This window comes from Echeneis naucrates, chromosome 8 (genome assembly GCF_900963305.1).
Source record: "Echeneis naucrates chromosome 8, fEcheNa1.1, whole genome shotgun sequence".
NCBI classification, from domain to species: Eukaryota; Metazoa; Chordata; class Actinopteri; order Carangiformes; family Echeneidae; genus Echeneis; species Echeneis naucrates.
Genome location: NC_042518.1, coordinates 2,470,684 through 2,497,474, shown reverse-complemented (window position 1 = coordinate 2,497,474; position 26,791 = coordinate 2,470,684). Strand labels below are relative to the sequence as shown.

The window sequence follows — 26,791 nt, the reverse complement described above, 5'->3', positions numbered from 1 at the left end:
GCAGATTCATAACTAGAAAGTAAATGTGGAAAGATGTGAACAGTAACTTTTTGGGTTATTTGTTGTTTGTTTACTCGGTTCATAAAATGTGATATGAATGTGTATATAATATTTATATATGTATATATAAAATGTGATTAAAAAGAGTGAAGCAGGTTTTCACCAAAAGGCAGAGCCCAGCTGTAAAGATAAACTGACTTCATCAAATCATGTACCGTCAGTTCTGTTATAAACTAAACATAAAATCTTAGTTTATCTTAAAATAAAGATAAAATGCTGCTGATTTTAATGCAAATAAACCTCGTAATTGCTGAAGGTTCCTAAACGCATCACTGGGTCTTATTATTCCGACGGAATTAAACGCACCATGCGTTAGCTTGCCGGTTAGCTTAGCGCTCCGTCAGGACTTCCAGTCCGTGTTCCGGTCTGAGCCGGATCACGGAGCTTCGACCGCCGGCTCGGATGGACGTCGGGGAGTTCGTTGTGTCCGCCGGGAGAGCCGTGCTGGAGGCGGTGGAGCGGGAGTGGCAGCCTCTGTCCGCCGGGGAGCTGGAGCAGCGGCTGGATCAGGCGGTGGAGGAGATCCTGGAGGCCGAGCTGCTGGCCGGCCTCAAACACCGACCTCAGCCGGCCGTGTTCCTCCAGCTGCTGCAGGGGGGGCCCGGTCTGGGGCCCCGGGGGCCCAACGCCGCAGCCTGTGGCCCTGCAGAGGAGGCTGCGGAGGCCCTGGAGCAGCTGGACTCTGTGGACCGGACGGCAGTGAAGGTGGACTATGATCCTCTGGACCCCCAACACAGAACAGACCAGAACAGGACAGAACAGAAAAGGACAGACAGACCAGACCAGAACAGGACAGAACAGATCAGAACAGACCAGACCAGAACAGACCAGACCAGAACAGGACAGAACAGATCAGAACAGACCAGACCAGAACAGACCGGACCAGGACAGATAGAACAGAACAGAACAGAAAAGGACAGACAGACCAGAACAGGACAGAACAGAACAGATCAGAACAGGACAGATCAGACAGACCAGACCAGACCAGAACAGATCAGAACAGAAAAGGACAGAAAAGGACAGACAGACCGGAACAGATCAGAACAGACAGACAGACAGACCGGACCAGACCAGAACAGACCAGAACAGGACAGAAAAGGACAGACAGATCAGAACAGATCAGAACAGACCAGAACAGACCAGAACAGGACAGAAAAGGACAGACCAGATCAGATCAGATCAGATCAGATCAGGACAGAACAGATCGGAACAGAACAGAACGGACCGGACCGGACTGGACCAGAACAGATCAGATCAGACAGATCATCATCATTCATCAGCATCATCGCTTGTTGAATATTGAATTATTCACATTCAGTGGAGACTTTTTTGGAACCTGTGAGATTCACCTGGAGGATGGGTGTTGAACAGTGAATATACATTTGGATTAAAAATGGTATTGAATTTCTAAAAAAATTGTGAAATAATAACATTTATTTTTATTTTTACACAACCGACTTACCTCGTCCTGTTTAAGGAGACACTTCCACTAAGATTACGCATATAACAGATGAATTTTCTGTAAGAAATTTACTAATATTACAGTCTAAAGGTTGGTTGGTTTGTTTTAGTACTTGTTTATTTTATTATTACATTTTTAAATATATTTAAATATACATGACTTGTCTTTATTTAGGAGAACATTTAATTGTCCTTGGCATAGTGACATTAAAGCTTATTCTGACTCTGATTTCATAATTTTTTGTGTCATCAGCGCATCACAGATCTTCTTCAGAACTCCAAATCTCAGGCTCGGATGGCCGGACGGGCTCGCTTGTCTCTGCCGCACACCGTCCTGCTGTCCCTCACCCTGCTTTCCGAGCGCATCAGCTACCGCTCCGTGTCCCGCCGCTTCCACCTGGAGAAAGGAAACGTCCACAGGATCTTCTTTTCCTTCTGTGAGCGCATCAACTCCCTGGAGGAGAAGCTGATCCGATGGCCCGTCGGTGGGTTGGCTACAGGGGTTTGAATCGTTGGATGATCGGTTTGGTGTTGTTAATGATGGCATTTTCTCTCTTCTCCAGAGGACGAGGCAGCCGATGCTCTTTTCCCACTTTACAGTCCAGAGAAGTGGCAGGACGATGACGGGCAAAGTCTCCCCCAAGTCCTGGGGGTGTTGGGACAGACCCGGATCCCGATCCGCCTGCCAATAGGAAAGCATGATGTGGAGAGCCAAGTGCCTGAGGTGAGGAGGATGAAGAAGGAGGCCCACCCTGACTCTTGGTTAAACCTCGAGCTTTTGTGCAACCAGAGAGGTCAGTTGCTGCACTGCAGGATCAGTAAAGGCTCAGACACAGACAGAGGCAGCGCTCTCAGAGACAAACTCAAACAGCAGCCCAAACTGATGCCTCCTGGATCCTTCCTCGTAGCCAGAGCCGGCTACCCGCTAACTGCACAGATTTTAACTCCATACACGGAGAGTCTTGGACAGAGGGAAGAGCTTTTCAATGCAACGCTGGAGGAGCATTTTCAGATCCTGGATCAGGTTGTGGCCAACCTGAAGGCCAGATTTCAAAGGCTCAGGTATCTGGATATTGGGAACTACAGTCGAGCCAGAGCGGTTGTGTTGACTGCCTGTGTGTTGCACAATGTGTTTCTGGATTTGGGACAAGTGATTCAAGGAGAAGTCAAACAAGAGGAAACCATTTCCCGAGAGGGGGAGGAGGAGGAAGAGGTGGATGAGGACGGAAAACAAACTCGCAATGCTATTTCAGATCTCTTGTTGAAAAGCTTTGAGACTGCAAGGATATGATGTGATGATGTCTGTTAAGGACGTTGTGTTTACAATCTTGTAAGATAAAGTTTTATTTTGACAAAAGTTTCTAACTCTCTGGCCTATTTGAGCAAACACACAAACAAAATATTTTTAGATTTTCTTTTGAAGAATTTTGATTGCTTGAACCAAAGCAGCCTTGTCTCTTCTTCTCACTTGATACATTACAAATGCCAAGTTTCAAAACAGCAGTCCATAAGTCAGTTCATCTGTGTTACCCTGCACAGATAAGTGATAGAGAGAATGAATGGAATGATGATAAAAACGCTGAAGGGGCCAAAGGGAAGTAAATGAAACACTGAAAAAATTAACAAAGGTGGTCTGTCTTTATTTTACAGTTGTTTAGTTGAACACATTACATTTTGATATTGATACCTAATAAAATATTAACATAGCACCAGCAAGCCTTAGTGACACTTCATAAGAACAATAATGATCAGTATAAATACCTGGATGGGTTGAAATGAAAAATACTACGTTTTAGTCCGACCTCTCAATGATTGTGACCGTATCTTCGATCATTTTTGTCAGCTTGTTTCTGATTATTTCAGTTTATGCACTTATCATAAAAAAATATGACTTTCTATTTGTGCATAGGTACATTAACTTTTCTCTTTAGTATAAAAATAATTGGGGATTACATCTGTTGGGATAACATCAGAAAGAGAAAAAAACAACAAACAAACAGGCAAGTAAACTAATGAACTATACCAGTAAGAAACTGCTCTGGAAATAATGCGCAAGTGCATTGTGTGTCTTATGCCACCATCTCTGAGCTGTTGTGGTTTCAGTCATTGTGAAATGTGTTATGTTCATCCCTACACATTACAAACTGATCCCAACTAACAGTTGGAATTATTTAAGCTTTGGTAAGAAGTCCAGATCACATCTCATCCGGCCTAATGTGCATCCTTTGACATCGGTGTGCTGTTCTTCTGAGCCAGGTTGTGGATGGCCTGGGCCAGGTTGTTGATGGCCTCTATCTTCCTCTCCTCCAGGGCTTTCTGCTGGGCCCACATGTTCATCTTCCTCTCCTGCAGCTCCATGTACAGCTGCAGGATGTCCTGCGGCGGCCGTGCAGGACAGGGGGCGGCCGTCGCAGGAGGCGTGGGGAGGATTGGAGTGAACCTCTTGCTGGCTATGGCCTTGCCCACTTTGGTACCGCTCAGCTTGGCTCTGCGCTGGGCTTCGATCTCCTCTCTGCTCTTGCCCAGGACCTCGTGCATGGCCTTGAAGAACTCCCAGTGGACGCTGGCTGCCCCCAGTCTCTTGGCCCGCTCTGCGTTCTTCCTGTAGGTGGCCAACATGTTCCTCCACTTGAGGTCGCACTCGTAGGCCTTCACTGTGACGTCGTTGACCTCTGACTCCCTCAGCTTGGTGTTCACCTTCTCCGCCACCATCTCCCAAAGTTTCTTTTTCTTGCAAACTGGCTGGTCAAAGGCCTGATCCATCTCCAGCCGGGTGTTGATGAGGTGCCATGTAGCCTGCAGTGTCCAAATAAATTCTAGATAGGAAAGCAAAAGCGCATCATATCATTGTTTTGCCTCCAAATATGAGGCTTTATTTTTGAAAGTTTGATGTTTTAATTTAACAGTCTATTTTAATGGAAACTTCAAAGCCATAAGTGAGCACAGTGTTTCTGGTGACATCCTGCAAACACGGTTTGACTAAAATGATAACTGCGCACTCATCGGGGCCTCCCTCGATGACTGGATGAGACCTGTTTAACTAACCCGATGTTTTTGGCTCACCTGCTTTGGTTTTATCGGACTCCGCGCTGGACACCACCGTTTCCTTGCCCTCTGCCTCACCGCTCTGAATCACAATCGTTTCGATCACCTCCATGACGTTAAAACCGCAAACATTGACAGTTAAAGTTATTTGTCTATCTATCGTGGAGTTTAACAACCTCTCGGTGGCACCGATGCGATATTTCACATCGAGCAAAACGATGACTAAAACAACGTCACCTACACCGCTTGGGAGTTGTAGTCCGTTTCCGTCGGCGCATAGAGGCTGATGGCGGTTCCTGTCCTCCAGTTGGACTACAATCCCTAGACGCTGCCAGCCGTCAAGGCCAATCCGCTATTTTCCACCGTCACGGGAAATGTAGTTCTTTTCCAAGGGAGGAACCGTATGAGAGAACGTACCGGGCGGCGAGTTTACAACTACAAATCCCGTGACGCGGATAAACGACACGCCCCTTCACTCCCTGCTCCCGCCTTCATCCGCCCCTGTTTTGTTGTTTGGCTAAAGATGGCGTTAGCGGCTAACACAGGCGTTTGCATTTTGTTTCACCCAAAAGCTTATTCGGCCAGTGGTAACAAAACATCGACAAAAAAGAGCTTTAATTCGTCATTCGATGTGTGAAAAATACGCCACATTGAGAAAATACACGTCCACCACGTAGAATAACGCTTGTTCGGGCCTTCTTCTGCGATGTAGGCCTGTTTTACTGGGAGTCGACCGGAGCTGCTGGAACTTCATATCCCATCAGTGACTGCGGCATCAGGTGGTACAACAATCTTTTTTTAATGTGATGGTATCTGTAGTTTTCTGACCGAACCAGGATGTGATTTTTTTCGGGGGGGTGGGGGGAACTTTGGAGGAAAAAATAATGAACTCATTAAGAGCACTTTTTTGTCCCACCAGCTGATGAATTGGCTAACAATTTAAAGTGAACGGACATGTTGTTGCAGATTTCTGGTTCTTGCTGGAAGCGTCCAGTGATGCTCCACAGAGTGATTTAATATGTGACCTTATCATTGACAACAAGTGAAGACGTTTCCTGACGCAGAGATCATGGCTGCAACACCTGTGCAAGGTGACTGGAAACAAACTCGGGCCGCCTCCAGGGAAGGACACCCATCATCACCAGAGACTTCTTTGACCTGGTGCCTGGCCCACCTCTCCAAACCTGGACCTGGGGCCGAACATCCGGGCCCTGGCAGGGCAGACTCAGGTGGAAGCAGAGAAATGGACAAGAGGTCCAGAGTCTCCCAGTGGCGAGCACTGGTTGCCATCCGTACACAGCACATCAAGGGGGACAAGGCTGGTATTGCGAGATTCAGGACTCAAGGTGGACTTCGGCCCCTGCTGGATCTGATCAAACACCCGGAGTGCTCCAGGAAAACCTTGGACCTGGCGCTGAGCATCTTGGCCAACTGCTGCACTGAGCCGGAGACACGTATAGAGGTGAAAAAAAAAAAAATGAAGGCACTCAAAACTGATTAAATTCAACTTGATTTACTCACATATTAAATTTTTCAACTTTAGGTTCGGAAGCTCGATGGAATAAATATTGTCGGTAAGGGATTTTATATAATAATTTTCATCTGATACATAAAAAAACATAAAAAAAACACATCTCATTGCATCTAATCTTATAACACTTCTGTTCTGTCTTAGTGGGGATCCTGAAGAGAAATGTGGCCATGGAGACTGTCCAGAACCGGGCGGCCCGTGCTTTGGGGAATCTGGCCATGGATCCAGAGAGCTCTGCCCTCATCCACTCTGCTGGTGAGTCTTAAATGCCTGTGTGTTTTTCGCAGTTATCGACCCAGTTGACAACTTCATGCTCTTTTATTATTATTATTATTTTCCCGTACAGGTGGTATTCCCCTCCTCCTCCTCTGTGTTTCACTTTCCTCTGCCCCATCCTCCCCTACTGCTGCCACACCCATTGAACCCTGTCCTAAAATGGAATGCGCTCAGTCCGCTGCCCGGGCCCTCCTCTACCTCTCGGATACTCCCTCAAACCGCCTGTCACTGCTCACCCAAGGCACCTTATCTGCCCTCGCCCCCCTCATTGCTCCAGAATATCCGCAGGGCCTGAGGCGGGCAGCACTCAGGACTCTCCACGAACTGACGCGGGGGTGCGGGGTTGAATGTGCCAGGGAGGTGTCCCGTTCTGGGGTCCTTGCGCAACTCGGTGTCATGGCGTCGGGGGAGTCTGGGAAACCTTTTGAAGAGCTGGCATTGAAAACTCTGGCCAACATGTGCTCCCAAGGCTGCCTCCGTCCTCTGGTGGGGTCGCTGGGAGTCATTCAGAAGTTTGCAGAAGAAGTCAAAAGGGACCTGCTGAAGTCTGGAGTCTTCCTCAAGGCACTGTGCTTGTGCTGCAAGGAGGCGGTCAACCGGGCCAAGGTGAAGGAGAGCGGTGGACTGGAGGTGCTCACTGGCTTTTTGTCCACCCATCAGAGCCACCCACTTTCCCGACTGGCCATCCTGGCCTGTGTGGACTTTGTTTTTGATGAATCTGCCATGGAGCAGTTACAAGAGTTAGGGCTGGTCCCTCTGCTTGTCGAACGGCTGGTGGAGCTCACCAGAGGAGAGGATCAGTCTGCTGAGAAGATGGATGTGAACATCATTTCAAACATGTCTCCCACTGAGCTCATGCCCTCATCATGTTTTGAATCTTTTGACTTTCCTCCACCTGAAGGCCAAAAGAAGGAAGAAGGTGGTCGGGAGCAAAGTCTGTGTTCATCAAGCTTTCAAAGTCTCAGGTATGGGAAAATGAAATGCACAACTTTCTTTGTGAGTGATATGATTATTTATCTATGTGTTTCCTTTCACTGTCTGTCTTCGCAGGTCCTGGTTGGTGTCTGAGGGATTGATTTCTTCGGAAGGGGAACTTCTGGATTCCTCTGGTGTTGAGGGAGAATGGGGGAGTCTTCAGATTCCGCCATCTTCATCCCCTCAAACATCTTCCCCAAACCCCTATTCCAGTTCTCTTAAAAGCCCCTCTTCATCCATCTCCGCTTCCGCATCCGCCTCTAAAAAGGCAGCTCAACCTTCTCCTGTGTGTTGTCCATCCCAGCTTCAGATTTCACCCCTGGGGAAAGCCACAGATCCACCTCCCTCTAGTCCTCAGACTCCTGGGACACTCACACCCCAAAATCAGCCCAGTTCCTCCACCGTGTCCTCGCCCACGAAAACAAGCCAAACACCCGTGTCTCCCTCCAAGTTCTCATCCCCTCACAAAAGGAGGCAGCGGGTTCATTCAGCAGCTTGTCTGACGAAGGTCACTCTTGATGCCCCTCCCTCTGTGCCCCGTCAGATGGCTTACCACCACCCTTACCACCCTGAACCCTGGACACCCGAATCGCCCATCTTGCTGCTGCTGTCGCGCTTCTCCCACGCCACTGACCCCAGCGCCGCTCTGGTCAGCTCAGGTGTCATGTCAGGCTTGCTCTACTACCTCACCCAGCACAAAGACCCCAGCAGCAGGTGCTTCCGAATGCTGTGCCGGCTGAGCTGCAACCCAAACTGTCTGCAGGCGCTCGTCCGAACCGGCTCGGTGGCGTTGATTCGCCACCATCTCTGTCAGCGAGAGGGAGGGCTTGAGGGAGAGGAGAGGCAGACGGAACGAGTCAGAGGCAAAGTGAGACAGCTTGGTAAGAAGAGTAACTTAATTGCATTTAAGTATTGCCTTCCCTTTTCTAATTCTAATTCAGATTTTTGTGTTATTTTTTTATGTCAGCGTTCTCATTATCTTGAATCTTCTGACTAATTTTGTGGGAAATTGACGAATAAACTATATTTAATGTGGATCAGTCATCTCTGGCCGATTCTCTAAGAAAACTCCAGCTTCACAGCCGACACCAGTTTATAATCGTATGTTGACTCTGCATAGGTGTCGCTCTTCTCAATAATCTGCGGGTACAGTGTGAGTCCGGGTTCGGTGCCGGGGTTCTGGCACACGTGATGCTCTCGGGCTCTGAGTCGGACAAGGTGAACTGTGCGCTGTCACTGCCTTTGATCAGCAGGTGAGTCAGGGAGGTGTATAAATATGAGCTCAACGTCCTTTTGTATTATTGGGGGAATGTTTTGGGATGAAATCGTGTCTTTGCAAACAGTTTTTCAAACCCAGTTTTTCCTCAACAGCAACAAGTCCCTGCTGAAGAAGCTTCTTCTGGACAGCGGTGGGCTGCTCTTGGCTCTGCAGCCTCTCGGCTGTGATGACGATGACGGTGACGAGGACAACCCCACTGAATGCGGAAGGATGCTCTCTGATCTGTTTAACTCGCCACATTCAGGACCGATCTCTCAGCTCCCCTCACCGTACTTCTCTCTCCTGATTGGATGCCTGTCTTCCCTGACAGGAAACATTAAAACAGAGCTGAACAAAAAACACACACACACAGTCCTGAAAGAGTCGGTCAGTGAAAGTGCCCAAGTTTTGCCTCCGCCGTCAAAAAAGCCTCGGCTGGCAGATGTTTGTCCCTATGGCCTCTCAAACTTTGACCTCCACTTGCTGCTAGATGACGGGACTCGGCTCCCAGCCAACAGGGAGGCTGTGGCTGGGGCGGAGAGGACAGACGGGATCAGCTCTGAATACTTCAGGGCTCTGTTGAAAGGTGGATTTGGAGAAGCTCAGGGTAGCGCAGAGGAAGCCATCCACATCAAAGATGTCAGCACGGGTGTGTTACTACCGGTGCTGCATTACCTGCATGGGTGTCGCCTCACTAAGGACACAGAAACAAGGGACAGGGATGAGGGAGACAGAGGGGGGCGCTGCCAGATTCTGGACTCACTGGTGCTTGCAGGACTGAGTATCTGCCAAAGGGAGACAGAGGAGAAGCTCACGGAAGACCTGTCTTTTCAGAGAACACCTCTGGGGGAGATGATGATTGGAGCGTGCAGGTTTTTGGTCACTGAGCTGCAGAGAGAATTGGAGGATCTCTGCGTGTCTCTTCTTCTGTCCTCTTCCCCTAAAGCTGCCAATAGAGCTGCATCAACTCCGGCAGAAGACAACGCTGAAAAGGCCGTGTGTAAAATGGACCAGGACAGTCCGGAGTCTGCCGAGGAGAACCTGGCCAGTCGGACATCTGAGCTGGAGCTCACCAGCTCTTTACCAGGACAGAAAAAGAAACCCAACATTTCTCCACATAAGATCCACAGTAAGAAATCCTCCTTGACTGGAGTCGAGAAAGTCCAGAGAGGACTCAATCCAACTTCAGAGAAGAAGACAGTCAAAGGAGTCACTTCATTTTCAAAATGCCTCGATCCAGAAGAGTCGAAGTTAAGACCAAAGAACCAGACCAAAAGTTCAGCAGCTCAGGACTCCTCCTCTTCCTCAGAGGAAGATGTCGGCGGTGGGTTTCTGGCTGCATTGCTGCCGCAGGTTTACTGGTTTTCCCAGCGCTACAGTTACCCAGCTCTGGGCCGGGCCTGTCTGTCTCTGCTGCTGGGCTGTCAGGACTGTCCACGGTCCTTCTCGTCCTCCGCACTGGCTGGGGACTCCCTTCGCAGACTAGCCAGGGAGGCCGACTGTGTGGAGGCTCTGAAACAGGATCTACTCAGCCTGAGCACATCAGCTCTGAGTTGAGCTACGAGGCGTGTTCAGAGTTCAGAGGGCGACATGAGGGCTTAATATAAGCTCCTACAAAAGGTGTCATTGTATTAATGTTATCAAATAATAGGATAGTACAAATGCAGGATATAATTAGCATGATAATCTGAAAACATGCTGTATGAATTTCTTCAGCTCTAACTGAACTGACCGTTGATTGAAACATGCATTTCTTTTCAGTTTTACTGTAAATCTATATGAACTGTAGCCTGTCCCAGCATGACATCATTTTATTATGATTTCCTTTTTTTTTTTCTCCCCCAAGTGACTCCCGATGACATTTGTATTGCCGTTATTATTAATTTAACTTTCTTTTTTTAATTATTATTTTGGGGGAAAAGCATCTAATGAAATGTCTACAGTGCATTAGATAAATGTCATTAAACTGGAAGTACTGGAATTATCAGGGTTGGTCAGCGAGCCAGTTGTTTATTTTGTACATAGAGATAATATGGAATAGCAGATTTACAGTGTATAGGTTTCACCTGCTCAATATAAATTTATGCCACTGAATATATCACCGGAGAGTCACTTTGCCTTCAGTTTCTTGTTGTGTTGTTGTCTTGTGCGTTTTCTGAGCTAATGGAGTTAAAGGACGTGTCTCTACTTTTCAGATTTCTGCCAACAGTCAATTTTCAACATTAGAGAGTCGTAACACTTTTTGTTTTTGGTCTGTGTTGGCAAAGAGAAAAATATAGAATATTAGTAGACTAATTATTCAAATCACATTTTCTCTCACCAGCCAGAAATGATCGATAAATCACGTTCTGGTATGAGGTGAATTAAAATAACGAAAAGGGACTCGTTATAAGTCAGCACAAAGTGGTTTTATTCCCGTCAGGGTGCACGGCGTTCACAGCAGACTGGAGTTGGCCGGTCCCCTCAGTGGTCAGTGGTCTCGTACCCATCGGGCAGGGCGTTGGTGTGAGGGTTGTGAAACAGAGAGTGGTTTCCATCGCCCCAGGGAAACTTCTGGAAGGAGATATGTTGATGTTTTCGTAAAATAAACGCAGATCGTTTTCTTTCTTTCTTTTTCTTTACGTTGAGTCTCACCTTGGTGCGCAGACGCAGGTGAGGATACGGCACAAACTCTGGCTGCTCGTGTGAATGCTGCTTGCCCTTCATGTGAGCGTTGAGCCAGCAGACGCTGACGCCAGGCAAGGCCACCACAAAGCTCAGTATCTTCCAGGTCCTGGCTGTGGAATAACAACAACAACAACCGCTGAGGAGAGGCTGGTGAAACCCGGATGGCTCGTATCAGCCATGAGAAACATCAGAGCGTGAACGTGCAGGCCGGCTGCCAGCTCTGTGTCAGCTGGTCAAAAGGCTCAAGCTACATGCTGCTGCCTTCATGCTCTGAATCTGGAGGTTTCATACATTCTGGTTGTGTTTGTTATGAGAGACAGAGAGAGAGTGTGGGGGGGGTCACTAAAGACACACTGACCTTTGCTCTCTTCGCCTGAATGTGCTGCAGCAGCAGCCAAAAGCCGGCGAGCAGCCGAGGCGGCTGGAGAGAAAGACATCTGCAGAGGGAGAATTAAAGCACGTTCAGACATACAAACAGATATTAGTATTACTCCGGAATGCTCAAACTAACACAGTAAACAACAAAAATACACTTTCATTTTATGTACAAACAAGAATTTGAGTTTGTAATGATGTATTTTCACATCAAACTGTTTAAATAGAGCCCCAAAAAAAACCAAAACCCAGCAGATAAATCACTGCACAGACGAAACACTTATTCCACAATATTAATACGCAGGGCTGAGGCCTGGCCTGTGACCGGGCAGTTTATCAACACTCCTCCAGCTCAAATCCAAGAAAACTGGGTGAGAACTTACTTTTCTCAAGTCAGACAGAATCCAACCAGCTCTTATTATCTTCCTATTCGTCCCCTGTCGCTCTCCTCGGGGCCTGTTTGTCCTTCAGGCCGTCCTGAGCTGAACTCGCTGTTTCAGGCTCCTCCTCATTTCATTCTGACCCCATGCCAAGAAACATAGTTTATATTTGGGCAAGTGCAAAGGCGGGTTGATGTGTGACGGGGAGGATGGTGGTGGGGGGGGGCAGAGCTGATAAATCCTACGCTAATGGAAGGGGCCTTATCAGTGTGTTGCTTCCATCCAAGCACCTGTTGCTCAGTTGTGGGTCACGTACACAAAACTTTATTAGCACCAAAGAAACACAGCTTTTGTCCCCAGCTTCTCTCCTCCTCTGTGTGTTTGTCTGTCTCTCCGAGGTGATCTGGTTTCCTTCGACTGTCGGACCGCCTGAGATCCAGATCAGCTCTCCGGTCTGGTGGCGGTATGAACTTTTTGTAGTGGGTCCTTCATACTGACTCCTCGTGAATTATCTTTGTCGGTGAAGGAGGATTTAACGTTTTCAAACGGTGACTGAGCTCTGACATCTACAGGTGTTCCCCTCCTCCGGGCCGCGGAGGAGGAGGACATGATGATGATGAGAAGCTCTGATAAATGGGATTTTCTCTGTGTCTGTTTGTTTCATTTTGTTTGTACTGAAGTTGTGTGATCAGGTGAGATCCGTTTAGGTCTCAGTGCTGGCCCATCAGAGGATTACATGTGGATCCTGGTTTTTGATGCAGATCCAGATCAGATTCTGGACCTGACAGTTACTGTCCAGAGGGGAATTCTAGTTTTCAGTTTTCTGCCTCTTACATTTTAAATCAATTTAAGTTTTTTTTTTTTTTTACATCATATCCAAAAATGAAACGTATAATTGTCTCTTTGAATATGATCTTCCTACCAGATGGGGTCGGCCTGTTCTGGAGTCATTTTTATATTATACAGGTTAACTCCTGCTGCCTTTAAATCTCACTGTTTGGCTGATCCTGGCGAGAAAATATGTAATATTAAGCATTAAAATTTGGGCAAATGTATATGTTCAAACTATTATCGTATAGATATCTTCACAAAAGGCAGCGTGGGGCGTGTTTTACACGCTGCCTGCCTCAGACTGGGCAAACAGCAGCAGCAGCCAGCAGTGACGTCAGTCAGTCTGAGTGTCTAGTGCTTGTGCTATTGTGGGCAGATGTGAAACACCAGTTTCTCAGTTTCTCAGTTTCTCATGTTCGGACTGATTTGAGACGTGCAGAGCTGTATAAATTCGAATCGCTGGCTGGAGCTGATGAGGCCAAAATCAGGCCTTCCAGGCTTTTTGTCTGTTTGTGCTGTTTGTTTTTTTCGAACACAGCAGCTCTGTTGTCTCCAGCATGACGGGCAGCTTCGTACAGAATGAACTCGATTCAACAAGGTTTTCCACCTGAGCCAGACGAAGAGCTGGAGGAAACGCTCCAGACTCAACACAGCAAAGCTCAGGACAGACGCATGAGTGACGTGCAAATAAAAAGATGCGTGATCATAAACTAAATACACATTTATATGTTGGCTTTTCCTGACAATATCCTTTTCAACACCCCTTCGAGCCGTGCCAAACTGTGAATTGGACTTAATAAAGGTGTGTAAACTGAGTTCATATGGGTTTAACCTCCACAGCGTCCCTAAACGCCCACACAGGCCCGTCTGTATATACGTGATGCCAACACAAAGACAACTGTGGAGTCTGTGCAGCGCAGTGAGAGTGTGTGATGTTGGACTGGGGTGAAAACAGACGGTGCCAGCTGTAACAGTCTGTCCCGTCTTCTCGCTGCTAACACTGTGTGACTCAGGCTTTTCTGGGCATTTATCATTCACTTCAGAGGAGCTCACATCTCAACGCTTTCTTAGGCGGAGCTACGTTCTCCTCAGTTTCAAAAGTTCTTTAATGTTCTAAATGTTCTCTCTAACTATTCTACTGCGTCCTTCTGCAGCTGCAGCAATACAAAGTTTGTGTTACAATGCAGCTTAAACATTTAATATTACACAATGACAGAAAGTCATAGTATGAAGTTCTGCGTGGCTGTTGGCTGTTTTCTTGCAGCAGCTGCCCCCTCAGCTCTGAAATCTAAACTGCACCTGCAGAAGCTGGCAGCTGCTGATGACCTCCAAGCACCAGAAGCGTCCAGGTGGTGGCGCTGTTTTTCACACACAGTCTCAGCTCGGCAGCTCTTCCAGTTTGAAGCACCAACCAGCTCAGCTTTTAAAAGTGGCACCATGTTGTCAGCCATCATTGTCTCGGAAGAGTCAATCAGGTGGAGGCTGTTTTTCCAACACAGCGCCCCCCAGGCCTGAGTCTGGATATGATTTATTGCTGCCACCTGAAGATTTCTAACAGCATGATCGCTCTGTAGGTCTTTGTGTTCTTTCCCCAATTTGGTCACGCTACACCGACTTGAACATTAACTTTAGACCCATGGAGGCCCGGAGGAGCGTTAAACCACCAATAAACACCGACAGCAGCTTCCAGACTGTGAATAAAAAATCACCGTGTGCTCATTTTACCAGGATGAATCAGCTCATAAAGCTGTTCAGGTTTGGAAGTTCAGTATAAACTGACAGTTTGGCTCTGCGTTGACATTTTAGTCTTCAATGAGTTTAAGCTGAAACTGTTTTCCCAGAAGAGAAGATGTGCTTTTAAGTTAAGTTTAAGCCCAAACTTGCCTTATGCTTCTGTAACTGAATTTGAGTTTCATTCTGTTGTTCTCTTTTTCATTTTTCTGTTTTCTTTAGTGACTTCTTCCTGTCCCTTCGTTTGTGAGAATACAGCTGTGATAGAGAATCTCTATCTCAATTTGTTTCCAAATCCTGCAGCTGTAAATGTATAAAAATGATCTGACCTGCTCTGGATGGTACCAGCCACATCCCTCCTAATCTGTTTTCCTCTAAATGGGACCATTATTTAAAAAATGAGCATCATGTTTTCAGACTGAGGCTGTGAATTGAGCTAATCACCTGTGAAGAGGCTACATTTTCCCATAGACTTCAATAATCAGTGATGAAGGTTTAAGGCTCTTTAACACCGGCTTCACTTTACAGTGACAGTAAAGATATAAAATGTTTTTTTTTTTTTTTTTACTCTTTATTATTCTTCAAGGAAACAGCAGAACACATATAATCCATGTATACAAATGAAATATATGTGTGTGTACGTCAGGGATGTCAGACTGCCGTCCAGATGTGCCGGTCCTCTGTCTAAATAATCCAACACTGAGCACCATCAGCTCTCTCCTTATGGATCTGTTGTTTTGTTTTCCAGAACATGCGGACGGATAAATGTTTAGAGGTGAATCATGGGTGAAGGAGGCCTGAGTCAGATGTTATTGTCTTCTCCTCGGTACCACCAGGGGAGACGATGCGGTGGTCTTCACACGTGACTTCAGTTTTTCCTCATGTGGCAGAAAAAAAAAAAATCAAAACAAAACAACCAGAACAGCCGTCGTATGCGGTTCTCCAGGCTGAAAGTTTAGACGTAAACTTAAACATTACCTTAAAAACAAGGGACCTCCCACGCTATACAATGTGGCGACGCTGGAGCTCGGAGCTGATGCTTCTGATACACACTCAGCAGACTGCAGTAACACATTACAGCACTGGTCCACACAACATGATGGAAACCTCTGCAAAATGAAGTGTGTGTTTCCACTTCAAACATTTATTGTTGCATGTTTTTCACACTAAACTGATGTAATATTTACTCTGTCTTTTTTCCCAGCAGGATATTTTGCTTCTTGTTTACAGGCGGTGTAATATTTACTCTGTTAACTAAGCCCAGCAGGAACAGGTATTCTGCTGTTTATTTCAGGTATCGGCGCAGATGTTTTTGTTTTGAGTTCAGCATCTGCCAAAGTCATGTTATAGTGAGTGTCCGGCTGTTTTTCCATCCTGGATGGAGAAAACGCTGAGATCTTCTGCAGAGAGCATCATGCAGCAACGACCGATCCATTCGTGGAAAGTTTGTGTGGAAAGACGAGATGAATGTCTGATTTATCCTTTCAGGAGCTGAGTTCTGGCACCGTTTTCAGATGTGTTTTCAGCTGATGAACGTGGACCAGGACGGGTTTATGGTCCTGTCCAATCAGGCAGGTGTGTGTGTGCAGAGGGCAGGTCCGCTCAGTGGGAGTGTATGACGGAGAAAACCATATAAAAGACATGAGGGGCAGTTGTGCTTCTTAATACCCCTCCCTCTGTGTGCCTACCAGCCCGTCAGCTGGTCTCTCTGCTCCCTGAGGTCTTCACTCCCGGTCTCCTCCATCATGCTGGTTCGAGCTCTGATCCAGACCTCACTGGTCCTCTGGTTGGCTCAGCAGACTCTCCAAGGCGGTAAGAAAAAGACAGAGCACTGATTCAGCGAATCACAGCTTCTCTAGAGTTAGTTTAGATTCATTCAGATACTGTCCGGACATCAGTTACTGTTTTAACGCTCACACATATAATAACTGAAGAAGTGATACGATTCAAGGAGGACACACGCCAAGCTAAGGTGAAGAGATTAAATTTAGCTGACATTAATCATCAGATTAAAAGGACAGTATTAAAAAAATAGATATCTGTCACTACAACTATGACGACTTACAAATCAGTTAGGCATTAAAATGACTCATATTAGTGCAGTTTTTATAATTTAATGGGTTTTTTTTAAAACAATATTATAATGTTGAAAATAATGTGATGCTTTGGGCACAGTTAAAGACAAAAGCTGAAAAAAAATGTAGATCCAAACTGAGGGAATATCTTTTGGGGGGGTGGACGTCCTGGAGCTCCACACCTCCCTGAGAGCCTCCGTGTTATTTGTCACCTGTCTGTCCATCAAGCTGCGGCTGTAGTTGTCATAACAGGCCGTTGGTAACACACAGCAGGAGGATGACTCTCACTCACCTGTTAGATATCGTGTGTGTGAGACTGAGGGAGGGCCATTGCTGCCTGATCTCTGCGGATCAAAAGATGCCATGAAAAGGTGGCAGAGCTCGGCCAAATTTGACGAGCAGTCGTGAGAAGAGCCGAGAGGCTCCAGACGGTCGCTCCGTTTCCATCAATGGATTTCTGTCTCTCTTTTAAAAAACACTTCAGTGGCTTTTGTTTTAGTCACAAGCTGGAGGTCGATCGTGTCGACGTCTGTCAGACATTAACAGTCACGAAGACGTCAGGTCAGAAAAATGTCTGATATCACGTAAAACAAATCAAAATCCGATCTTAGCCTTCAAGTTTCATGTTAGTTATCACTTCAAATGTTTGGATGATATATAATTAACATGAGTACTTGACTCTGTTGTTTTTGAAGACCTTTACCTTTACATTTCCTTGAAAAAAAAAATAGACACACAACAACACAATTTGTTGTGCTTTGTGTTCATTTTTCAGGGGTCAAACCTCAGAGTGTGTCCTGGGGGAGAGTGGTGCCAGCCAGAGGTGGGTCACCTGCTTCTTGAGTCTTTTAACATGAATTATAATCTCTGTGTGTGTTGAAAATCAAAGAAAAATTCTTGATTGCTTCTGTCCGCTTTAAAATGCTAAAAGTGTGTGTCATTGTTTTATTCTGGTTCACATTCTGTAAACTCAAATAAGAGATAAGAGAACAGTTTCCTTCAATGTGTGTGTCCTTTTTGTGTCTGCTTTGTGTTTGTCCGTCAGGTGTCGGTATTGGAGTAAAACCTGGAGGTCAGTGGTTTCCTATCATGTTAACATTGGACAGCAAAGTTATGATGTTTTGTTTTGGTTTTTTTTTTTAATGTCACCTCCTGTTCAGTTATAATTTGACTAACTGAGTTATGATTTAAAAGAAAAGTGAATGTTGAAATAAAATGTCAGAATAATGGGTCTTATGTTTCATTTTATAATTCAGTTTTACAAATAATTCTTTAATTTATTTATATGATTCTGACATTATTTTTAGATTTAATAAAGATGAATCACGATGTAAATGTTGTTGGAGGACGTAAAGTGATGGATGTTTTTACTTTTTTCCTTTTGTTGAATTGTTTTTTCAGTTGGAGCCGCTCTTGGAGCACTGGGGAGCCGATATCCCAGCAAAGCAATGAAGACAGGAAGTACGTTCTTCTTCTACCTTCTGCAGACTTAAAGGTTTTATCTCGTGAACCACGTCAGATAAATCTGATGCTCGTATTCTGTCTTATTTTAACATCAGATGGACGTTATCCTGGAGCTCAGCTCGGCAATGGTGAGTTCTCCAACATTCAACATTCATGATTCATTCTCATAGAACTTTATATGAGTTTAATAATCAGAGAGGATGACAAACAACATGAATCATTAATCAGTGCAAATGACAAGTTAAGTTCAAACATGGCCTTTGGACATTGGGAATCAAACTTAGAATCAAAGTGTTCTTTATTCCCACAGGCGGTTACAGATCTCTGGGTTTGGGAGCAGGAGCAGGAGCAGGCCTGAGGCAAGGCGCCTACGGAGCCCACGGCCCCTACGGTACATCAGCACCTCATTTCCTGTTGGTTTGTGATCGATTTCTTCTTCTGTTGTGGATGACTAACGCGCTCCCTCCTCCGGACTCCAGGTGCCAGTCTCCCTCTGGGGGCCGGCCCCGTAAACGGACTGGGACTGGGACACGGCTTGAGCCCGGCAGGAAAACGTTGTGAGACATTTCAAGGCGTATAATGTAACACATTACAGATGATTTATGGGCCAAAACAGCAGCAGAAACTTTGGCAGCCTTTACTCGATGACCTGAGAGCCGTCACGGCTGAAATGGGATCAGATTTATGAAAAGTGCTTTGCCACTTAAACAACATGTCCTTCATTTAATTTCTTTAGGGATTTCTCATTTCTTTTCGTTGCACCAAAGCATTTTTCCTCTAAGCTGTAGAAATCTTCGTATATAATAATTAAGTGTGCTTTTGTGTTTTTGGGACTTCACAGCTTACGGTGCTGGCCTCGGCACTCTGCCAGGTTGGTCCTTCTTCAATTAGTTGCATGATTTCCTCTCAGTGTTTTCCTAAAATCTGAGTCTCTGCCTGAGAACATGATGTCCGTGCTAGCAGCCGGTGATGTCACGCTCTGTGGCTGCCTGATTTAAAGGTTCACTCTGAACGGCAGCTCTTCTTCTTCTCTGCAGGATACGGAGCGCTCGCTGGCACCGGCTACCCTGGAGCCCGGCCAGGTGAGTGATGAATCAGGTCTTCTGCTGCTTCTGTGTGTGTGTGTGTCTGTTGGGAGGGGGGGGGGGGGGGGGGGGGGTTCCCAAGTCTCCATCACTCACACAAACTCATGCTGAAGTTTATCAGGTTGAACAAAAGAGACAGAAAATCAAATTTATGTCACATCTGAAGGTAGTTGGATTATCTGATTAAAATCCCCCCCCAGCTGAAGGGTCAGGGTTTGAAGTCGGCCTCAGTGACTGTTTTTATCTGCTGTCATCAGGACATGGACTCGGGTTTCCCACCGGACACAAGACCGAGGACCACGTACCCGGTAACAGCCCCCCGCAGTGTTTGTGTGTGTCAGTTTGTTGCCCGTTGCATGAGTTGTGCAGCTGAGGAGTGACTGTGAAGTTTAAACACACACTAACAGCTAGGTGACAGAAAAATAAGGTTATTGTCAACCTTTTTATTTTGCTCCTTTAAGCCTGTAATCAATGTTTGCAGGAACTTCACTTCACTCAAATATGTCATTTGATTTATTTCTGCACAAAAACAAATTATTCTCACACCCCATTTGTTTTTGTTTCAACGTGGGTGGCAGTGATTGCTTTTAGAAGTTCAAACAATCGAGAGCTGACTGAAACTGAAACTGTGCGGTGAATAATTTCAATGTATTGTCAAAATGATGCTGCTTTTCCTCCCGTCTGTGTCGTACTAAGCTCCGTCTTTGTCACACACTGATGCTGCCGGTTTTGTTGTCACATTATTGCGTTGATGCAATGTGGCCTCAGTTGTGTGTCGTCTCCGTCTGTTACCATGGTGACAGTTTCTCTTTTTTTTTTTTCTTTTTTTTTTAACCGGACTAATTTTTGGCCATAATGGATTTTTATCCTGTCTCCATTTGGTCTTGAATTTCCTCCACCTGAGTGGCGATCGCTCTGTGGATGATGTGTTATATTGCATCGAATGCTCTGATACACACATCATTAAAGAACGGAGCCACGAAGAGGTCATGAATGCATCATATTTCTCTGCCAGGTGTGTCTGCGGCAGACTTGGGTGGACCTGAGCTGGCCGGTCTGGGCCAAGATCTTCAAGATCTGAGGAGAAAAAAGGGCAGAGCGTTTGCTCCCTTGTTTGGGGAACATTACAGACCTGAGGTGCCACACAGTCCTGAATTTCAGGCAGGAGGAGGCATCAAACTCCTCGATCCGGCAGTTAAGTCCTCCAGTCCGGGATCGACGATGACTCTTGATAAACCGAACATAAATCTTGGCCTGGCTGGAGGAAGTTCTGAGCCTGTGGTCTTAAAAAGAAAGAGCACCACAAACCACGGAGAGGTGAGACAGCAGCTGCCGCTTCTGAACGCCAGAAGTCGGAGCTCTCCTTCCTCCACAGACTTTCTATCATCTATTCACCAAAATCCACAAGCTCCAAACTTTGGATCCACCAGAGTGGAGGTGGAGCGCCGTGGGTTTCTGCCTCGACTTGGTCCACACAGCAAAGATCTGGGACAGGCAGGAAGGTTCCCTCCTCTGACGGGAACCAGAAGCTTCTTACCTGCTGCAGCGGCCCGGCAGGGTGCCGGAGACCTGAGCCACCTGAACAAAGACACAAACGGATTCAGCATCCGAGGGACTTTTGCTGTAGAAAATCACGGCCGTGGTTCTCTAAACCTTCAAGTACAAGAAAGGGAGAGTCCCGGACCTGTAATCCCAAATCCACGAGGAACCCAAAGTGTAGACCTGGGAGGTCAGGAGGGCAAAGAACCAAAACTTCTGAATGTCCCAAGGCATGCTGGGAGAAATAACCAGGCAGCACGTAAGAGTAAAGCTTCGTGTCTTCTTCCACCATCTCACCTTCTTTTCTCTTTGGTTACCAGATGAGAATGCTGAAGCGTCGGCCTTATTTTTAAATGACATTTAACTAATATTACTCACTCAGTAAATCGTGTTAGCTGTTGTTTGGGCTCCTCTTCATTCGGCACTCACGCCAGAAAGCCTTTTGGGTTTCTTTCAGTTTGTCTGCAGAATCTTCTTCAGCTGATACACAGAACGTAAATGATGTTTATCTGGATGTAAAGCACACAGTCAGCACAAACTAAAGGTAAATGCTCAACAAACAGGTTTCAGATTCTATAAATCCGACTGTGGCCTGTCTGCAGTTTGTCCATTCTGGGCCACTGTAGAAAGAGGAATGTACTCTATATTTCTGATGACTTTGCATTTAAAGTCCTGATCAGATTATTATGTGGTTCTAACTGAACCAAAGAACTGTGCGTACGAAATATTACACAGCCCGCCAGGAAGCAGCTGCTGCTAAACAGCTTTTGTCTTGTTGCATATGTGGTGGCTTAATTTCTATTTGTGTTTGTGTTGTTTTTTTTTTTGTTGTTGTTGAGATTGTTCTGCTGTTGTTGCATTGGGCCTTGGTGAGAACAACAACACACACGGAGAACACTGCTCGAAGCTGACGTGTGAGGATTATCTTTGTTTGTGGTTTGGAGGGTTTGTAACCGTGATCAGTGACACGCAACAAACACAATAAGTGTGTGAGGCAGGAAATGATTCGAGATGAGGCTGTGGAGCTGAAGGTGAGAACAATGCTGGAGTAGAAATGTTTAAACACGTGTTTAATCCTGAATAGGATCACAGAGCAGCAGCTGGAGCGAGCAGTGAAACTGGAAATGCTAAAACTGGACTTGTTTGTTGCTCAGCATCGAGATGAAATGGTGTCTTTGTGTAATTTCACATCTGCACAGATGGAGAACTGCAGTAATTATCCAGCTTTGATTGTGAAGAGCTTTAAGCGTCCATCAGATCTTTTTATGAGGAGATGATCGGTTTTCTGGAGTCGGGGCTATAATCGAGGAAATGACACCCTGAATAGAGGAAGGAATCGATTTAAAACTGGCCTGCGTGTCTCTGAGTGTGTGTTAAAGTGTGTATGAAAGTCAAACTGCTTACATCACAGGACTGGTGTGAGCAGACAAATCATTAGCGTGAATCCAGGAAAACGTTGGCGTGGTTGGTGGACCTTGTTTCAGGTGCCAGTCCTGGAAAGACGGCACTAAAAAGAGCATTAACGGTGATTCTGTCAGATCTGAACGGACTCGTGTGCTGCTCTACAAATGTTGGGATTTGTGTGTTGTTTCTGAGCTTGTGTGGTTTGTCTTCCACAGGTTACCTCGGTGGAGCGGGAAACTATCTGGGCGCAGGCCTGGCGGCCGGAGGTTATGGCCCAGGTGATGCTGTCGGTTCTTAGCAGATGGAGATGTCGGTGTGTGTTTGCGCCCCCTGTGGTTAAATTTTGCCGTTCTCTCTCTGCAGGTCTGGGACAGGGAGCGTATCTGGGAGGTGCTGCTGGCAAACTTGGAGGTGAGCACCTACATTGTCCCTCACTGTCGTTTTTCTTCTGTTTTTTACTGTCTACTAACTCCTGACTGTCTGTGAAATAAATCTCAGCTGCGGCCGCGCTCGGACAGGGCGGGTATCCTCACGGTGCTGCAGGAAAGACAAACGGTGAGGATGAATCCTTCATCTGTCCAGACTTATATCCTGTTGTTTTTCCTCCTTCTGTCTTCAGTTCTTAAAGGAACAGTCTCACATTTTGAGAAATGCGCTCATTTGCTTTCCAGATAAATTAGAAAACTGATGCCTCCTTTACATTGAGCTGGCCTGGCTGTTATCAGTCTGGAGCCGAGCTGCCTGGTTGATTAAACCAACAGGAAGTGCTTCCCATAAACGAGCCGGCCTCCAGGGACCCCTGAATAAAAATGTCAGAATTAAACATGTTTACAGTCCGACTGTAAAAAGTTTGGCTACAAACTAATTAGCTAATTTCCTCCTTGACGTCAGATTGATATTTATTCACAGTCCAAGGTGCCGACATGCATCTCCTCCTCAACGAATCCATTTCCCAAACCTTTCCTTTCAGGCCTGTGTCTAAAGACACTGACTTCAACCTTCAGATTGGGAATGTAAAGACAAACACGCAGCAGCTCTGCTTTGCCTTGTAAACCAGTCATTTGCTTGTCGGTCTCAGTTGATTTAAAGGTCACATGAGCAGCAGCTTCTGCTTCAGCCCCTTTCTGTTGAATAAGTAAGGCAGCTTTTTAAACATTAGAAGACAACAACAAAGCAGGATTTTTCACAGTTTCCTGTGACTCTCACTCTCCTTTTGTCTTTGTACTTTGTGCGGCGTTTGATGCTGATGCAGGTTGTTGTGTTGTTGCAGGCTACGGTGAAGGAGCAGCAGGATACCTGGGAGCTGTAACAGGAAATGGCTACGGTAAGAGACAGCCCTTCGTCGTCGTCATGGGGTTTCTTCCACCTTGAAATGTGAACCCTCTGCCTTCAGTGGCACCACCACTGACAGGAGCGATCTTTTGTGTTCACGCCCTTCTTCGTTCTCCTTTCTGTAGGTGGAGACGCTGGTGCTAAAACTTTGGGTGCAGGTATTGAGCATGTGTCCAAAAAGACTTCCTTTGACATCCCCGTTTGTTTTTCTGGCTCAGTGAATTAAAAAGTTTGGCTCCTAAAGATAAATGTGATTTCTCTTCGGCAGGGTACGGAAACGGTTACAGCGACAGCTATGGAGCCGGTGAGTGTGGCCTTAAAGAGATATTAATAATTAAAAGAGGAAATTGGGGACTTTAAGTGTCAGAGGTTGACAGACATAATTATAATGCTAATTAGAATTATGTTTCAGGGCTTGGTTACCCTGCAGAGTTAGCTGATGGTGCAGAGAACAAAGCAGGGAAGAGTAAAGGTAACGCTCTCCAGGAGTCATAAGCAGCTGAAAGCGCTAACAGATGTTGCGACATTAACCCCTCAACGCTTAGTCTGCTGCAGCTGAACAAGAAAAAAATAAGAGGCCACGAGGAGCATGTCCAGTGCGGTCTTCTCCAATCCACTGGGTGTAGCTATTGTCTCTTATTTATGGAAGCTGACCAGTTTAAACTGGTGGTTTCTGACTTCCTGACCCTGTAGATGCTTCTCACACACTTTCCCGCAGCTCAAATGTGAAACTGTTGATGATTCAACAGTGTGTGACTCATTTATGCTTTTGCCTTCCGCAGCCCTCGGTGCAGGAAGCTACAATGGACACGTCCAGGGCACATATGGTGAGAGCAGCATCAGAGACACTGTGACAAACAAACGCACAAAGCGCACAATTCAGCAGGGTTCGACGTCGACAAATGGGAAACAAAATTAACTTTATTTGTCAATATGTCACGGCCGAATGTGTTACTTCTGGGCAGCTGGTGCAGAAGCTGTGAAAATAAGATGCATGAGTATATTTCTCACAGTGATTGCCACCAACGTGTCCCCCCCCCCCCCCCCCCGTTATCTTTCAGGAGCTCTTGGTGCAGGACTGGAATCAACTGGTGGGAAATATGGTGAGTGGCGCTGACATGACCTCATCCCTCTGCTGTCACATTATTAGTCAGGCTTCCATCTGAGTGGCTTTCCATGCATGAGTCAGCCTCGACGCAGGGGACAGAGCAGAGCAGCTTCGTACCAGATGAGAAGGGGGAAGATGGAGATGTGAGTCAGTTTCACAGATTTTGTTTTTCCTCAGGAGGAGGAGCCGCTCAGGTTCCTTACGGAAATGCTCCGATGATTCCAGCCGGAATGGAAGGTAGGAGCTTCGTTCAGGGCCATCAGCTCTGTGAAACAGAGCGGATTTGTGTCGCACCTCATCAGAAGTCAAACGTATGCACATCATGAACACCGACAGACCCACTTCCTTTGTTAAGGCCAGGCGTTTAATGAAATCAGAGAACAACATCACAACCGCCATGCTACATCTGTGTTTGACAGAATGTTCCAGGAAGAAGTCTATCTCTTTTCTATCACTTTCAGATTTCTATCAGGTTTTTTGGAAATACACAACTTTGCTTTCTTGCTGAGAGTTGGGTGAAAAGAAACGTAGCACAGATTAACCAAACGGATGTTGTTCCTCTGCTAAGCTAAGCTAACGGAGTGGTGGGTGGACCGCTGCTCATCGAATCTGAGCCAAAATTTAGAACAAGCACGTTTCTCAAAATGAAGGGAGACTGAGGTAACCATAGCAACTTCACTTCTTACACAAAGTGGCGCTACGAGCTCGCGCTCAGTGTTAATTTCATGCATCAGGAATCTAAGAATGTGCTGTGAACATGAGATCTGTGCAGACTCACTTTTCAGGGCCGAACGGTGATTTAAAGTAAAAACACCACCACCAACTTTTCACAAAATGAAAATGTTCTCATTGTGGCTCATAAATTAACCTGATCTGTTAATCCTGTAGGCGAGGGGGGCTACCCTTACACCGCTCAGCAGCTCGGCCTCGGCGCTGAGGGCGCCAAAACCTCCAACAAATATGGTGAGAATGAGTGACTGTGTGAAAAACTGCCCGACGGAAAAAAGTGCATGACATTGTGTAGTTTTCACTAACCCATCGCGGTGAAACATCTAAAAGCGCAACCAATCAGATAACGCTGACCTTGTTTTGACGCCGACAGCAGATCTGAGATAAAGATGTGTGAGGTTGAACACTGAGCCACAGACTCACACAGTGTTGTGTTTTATCTTATTTAACACCACATATTTTGCTTTGTTTCAGGGCCTGTTGCTGGATACGGAACGCAGCAAACAGGTGACTTTTCATACACACACACACACAAAACACCAATTGTGTGTCTTTTTGCCGAACAACATTGTAACATTATCTACGGTCTCTTCTTTGGTAAGGTTATGGCGCACAGCTGGGAGCGGCTCAAGACGCTTTGGGTAAGGGAGAAATCCCGCCACTCTCTTTGTGGTTTCTTGTGACTTTCTTGTGTAAAACTGAAACACTCTGATAGTTATTGTGTGGCTTCTTGTCTCACTGCTCCTGTTGATCTTCTCACAGGAGATCAGGCTGGAAAATTCGGCGGAGCGAACGGCGCCCTTGGACACGGGTACAAAGGTGAGAGTGAAGGAAGGTTTACAACTGATGTGTGAAGGTTAAACATCATAAAACTATCAGAAGAGAGTGGCTGAAGCAGGTTCATTCATTTTTGGAGCAAGAAAACAACAAAAAAACCACAAAAAAAACCAGGGTCATTTAATATAAAACTGCATTTTGTTAAAATTTTTTACAGCAGCTACACAACCAGTCTTCCTGATTGTGTATCTTTTTGTTCCCTTCTCTCAAACTAGGCTAAATCGCACAACCTGAGCTTCAAGTGGATCGTTTTCACTGTAATGTGTCATTTTTGTGTGTGTTTCACTCCACTTTGTCCTGCTGTGTTATCTATTTGTCTTACGTTTGATTTTTCTCGGCCCCCCTCCTCTTTGTCTTCTTTGTAAGTGTCCGGCGGTCTCGGTAGTCCAAACCAAGCCCCTCCCCGTCTCTTTCTCTCAAAGCTCAAAAATTGATGCTGAACATAAACATGATGATAAGTGCAAGAAAAGACTGTGCCTTTGTTTTTATAATGAATGTTAAAATGAACTATTTACTGTTCTAATCCAATAAATTATATAAAGTTGATGCTGAACTGAATTTTGTGCGTCAGAGCGTTGTTGTGTACCGTTCACTTGAACAGGTTGTTCTCTTTAATAGCATCAGCTAA

The 26,791-nt window shown here is 46.0% G+C and overlaps 5 protein-coding genes across 6 annotated transcripts; 3 read left to right on the top strand and 2 right to left on the bottom strand.

The window, feature by feature from the left end:
* The first annotated feature begins 404 nt into the window (after positions 1-404).
* Positions 405-3,248, top strand: LOC115047684 (uncharacterized). Its single transcript, XM_029508777.1, has 3 exons — positions 405-765; positions 1,775-2,006; positions 2,085-3,248. Exons 1-3 carry the CDS (start codon positions 463-465, stop codon positions 2,810-2,812), a joined length of 1,263 nt encoding a protein of 420 aa, XP_029364637.1. The 5' UTR covers positions 405-462; the 3' UTR covers positions 2,813-3,248.
* Positions 3,097-4,763, bottom strand: LOC115047685 (uncharacterized). Its single transcript, XM_029508778.1, has 2 exons — positions 4,585-4,763; positions 3,097-4,337 (listed from the first exon to the last, which is right to left on the bottom strand). The coding sequence occupies exons 1-2, from the start codon at positions 4,676-4,678 to the stop codon at positions 3,733-3,735; spliced, it is 699 nt and encodes a 232-aa protein (XP_029364638.1). The 5' UTR covers positions 4,679-4,763; the 3' UTR covers positions 3,097-3,732.
* A 317-nt stretch (positions 4,764-5,080) lies between these two features.
* armc5 (armadillo repeat containing 5) lies at positions 5,081-10,790 on the top strand. 2 transcript variants are annotated; one of them, XM_029509368.1, is made up of 8 exons: positions 5,081-5,345; positions 5,533-6,028; positions 6,110-6,140; positions 6,242-6,352; positions 6,444-7,338; positions 7,424-8,229; positions 8,469-8,601; positions 8,720-10,790. In XM_029509368.1, the coding sequence occupies exons 2-8, from the start codon at positions 5,636-5,638 to the stop codon at positions 10,161-10,163; spliced, it is 3,813 nt and encodes a 1,270-aa protein (XP_029365228.1). In that variant the 5' UTR covers positions 5,081-5,345; positions 5,533-5,635; the 3' UTR covers positions 10,164-10,790. The 2 variants fall into 2 exon arrangements, with proteins under 2 accessions (XP_029365228.1, XP_029365227.1); XM_029509367.1 differs by having other exon boundaries at positions 5,081-6,028.
* A 197-nt stretch (positions 10,791-10,987) lies between these two features.
* Positions 10,988-12,159, bottom strand: cox6a2 (cytochrome c oxidase subunit 6A2). Its single transcript, XM_029509369.1, has 4 exons — positions 12,032-12,159; positions 11,632-11,710; positions 11,241-11,383; positions 10,988-11,159 (listed from the first exon to the last, which is right to left on the bottom strand). The coding sequence occupies exons 2-4, from the start codon at positions 11,708-11,710 to the stop codon at positions 11,070-11,072; spliced, it is 312 nt and encodes a 103-aa protein (XP_029365229.1). The 5' UTR covers positions 12,032-12,159; the 3' UTR covers positions 10,988-11,069.
* A 4,176-nt stretch (positions 12,160-16,335) lies between these two features.
* On the top strand, positions 16,336-26,715 carry LOC115047201 (elastin). The gene is made up of 25 exons (XM_029507992.1): positions 16,336-16,402; positions 17,441-17,488; positions 17,711-17,737; positions 18,067-18,135; positions 18,219-18,257; positions 18,440-18,520; positions 18,609-18,686; positions 18,971-19,000; positions 19,167-19,211; positions 19,472-19,522; positions 20,230-21,012; positions 22,373-22,435; positions 22,521-22,568; positions 22,656-22,712; positions 23,428-23,481; positions 23,758-23,793; positions 23,902-23,961; positions 24,272-24,316; positions 24,551-24,592; positions 24,625-24,834; positions 25,486-25,560; positions 25,801-25,833; positions 25,929-25,967; positions 26,089-26,145; positions 26,379-26,715. The coding sequence occupies exons 1-25, from the start codon at positions 16,336-16,338 to the stop codon at positions 26,381-26,383; spliced, it is 2,142 nt and encodes a 713-aa protein (XP_029363852.1). The 3' UTR covers positions 26,384-26,715.
* Positions 26,716-26,791: the final 76 nt, after the last annotated feature.

Bases quoted from the DNA above. Each gene is read 5' to 3' on its own strand.
- LOC115047685 (XM_029508778.1), bottom strand. From the start codon at position 4,678: ATGGAGGTGATCGAAACGATTGTGATTCAGAGCGGTGAGGCAGAGGGC. The intron at 4,338-4,584 runs GTGAGCCAAAAA...TTTCCTATCTAG, and splicing joins GTCCGATAAAACCAAAGCAG to AATTTATTTGGACACTGCAG.
- LOC115047201 (XM_029507992.1), top strand. From the start codon at position 16,336: ATGCTGGTTCGAGCTCTGATCCAGACCTCACTGGTCCTCTGGTTGGCT. The intron at 22,436-22,520 runs GTGATGCTGTCG...CTCTCTCTGCAG, and splicing joins GGCCGGAGGTTATGGCCCAG to GTCTGGGACAGGGAGCGTAT. The intron at 25,561-25,800 runs GTGAGAATGAGT...GCTTTGTTTCAG, and splicing joins CAAAACCTCCAACAAATATG to GGCCTGTTGCTGGATACGGA.
- LOC115047684 (XM_029508777.1), top strand. From the start codon at position 463: ATGGACGTCGGGGAGTTCGTTGTGTCCGCCGGGAGAGCCGTGCTGGAG. The intron at 766-1,774 runs GTGGACTATGAT...TTGTGTCATCAG, and splicing joins TGGACCGGACGGCAGTGAAG to CGCATCACAGATCTTCTTCA. The intron at 2,007-2,084 runs GTGGGTTGGCTA...TCTCTTCTCCAG, and splicing joins GCTGATCCGATGGCCCGTCG to AGGACGAGGCAGCCGATGCT.
- cox6a2 (XM_029509369.1), bottom strand. From the start codon at position 11,710: ATGTCTTTCTCTCCAGCCGCCTCGGCTGCTCGCCGGCTTTTGGCTGCT. The intron at 11,384-11,631 runs GTCAGTGTGTCT...GTTATTCCACAG, and splicing joins TTCAGGCGAAGAGAGCAAAG to CCAGGACCTGGAAGATACTG. The intron at 11,160-11,240 runs GTGAGACTCAAC...ATCTCCTTCCAG, and splicing joins ACCTGCGTCTGCGCACCAAG to AAGTTTCCCTGGGGCGATGG.
- armc5 (XM_029509368.1), top strand. From the start codon at position 5,636: ATGGCTGCAACACCTGTGCAAGGTGACTGGAAACAAACTCGGGCCGCC. The intron at 6,029-6,109 runs GTGAAAAAAAAA...TTTCAACTTTAG, and splicing joins AGCCGGAGACACGTATAGAG to GTTCGGAAGCTCGATGGAAT. The intron at 6,141-6,241 runs GTAAGGGATTTT...GTTCTGTCTTAG, and splicing joins CGATGGAATAAATATTGTCG to TGGGGATCCTGAAGAGAAAT.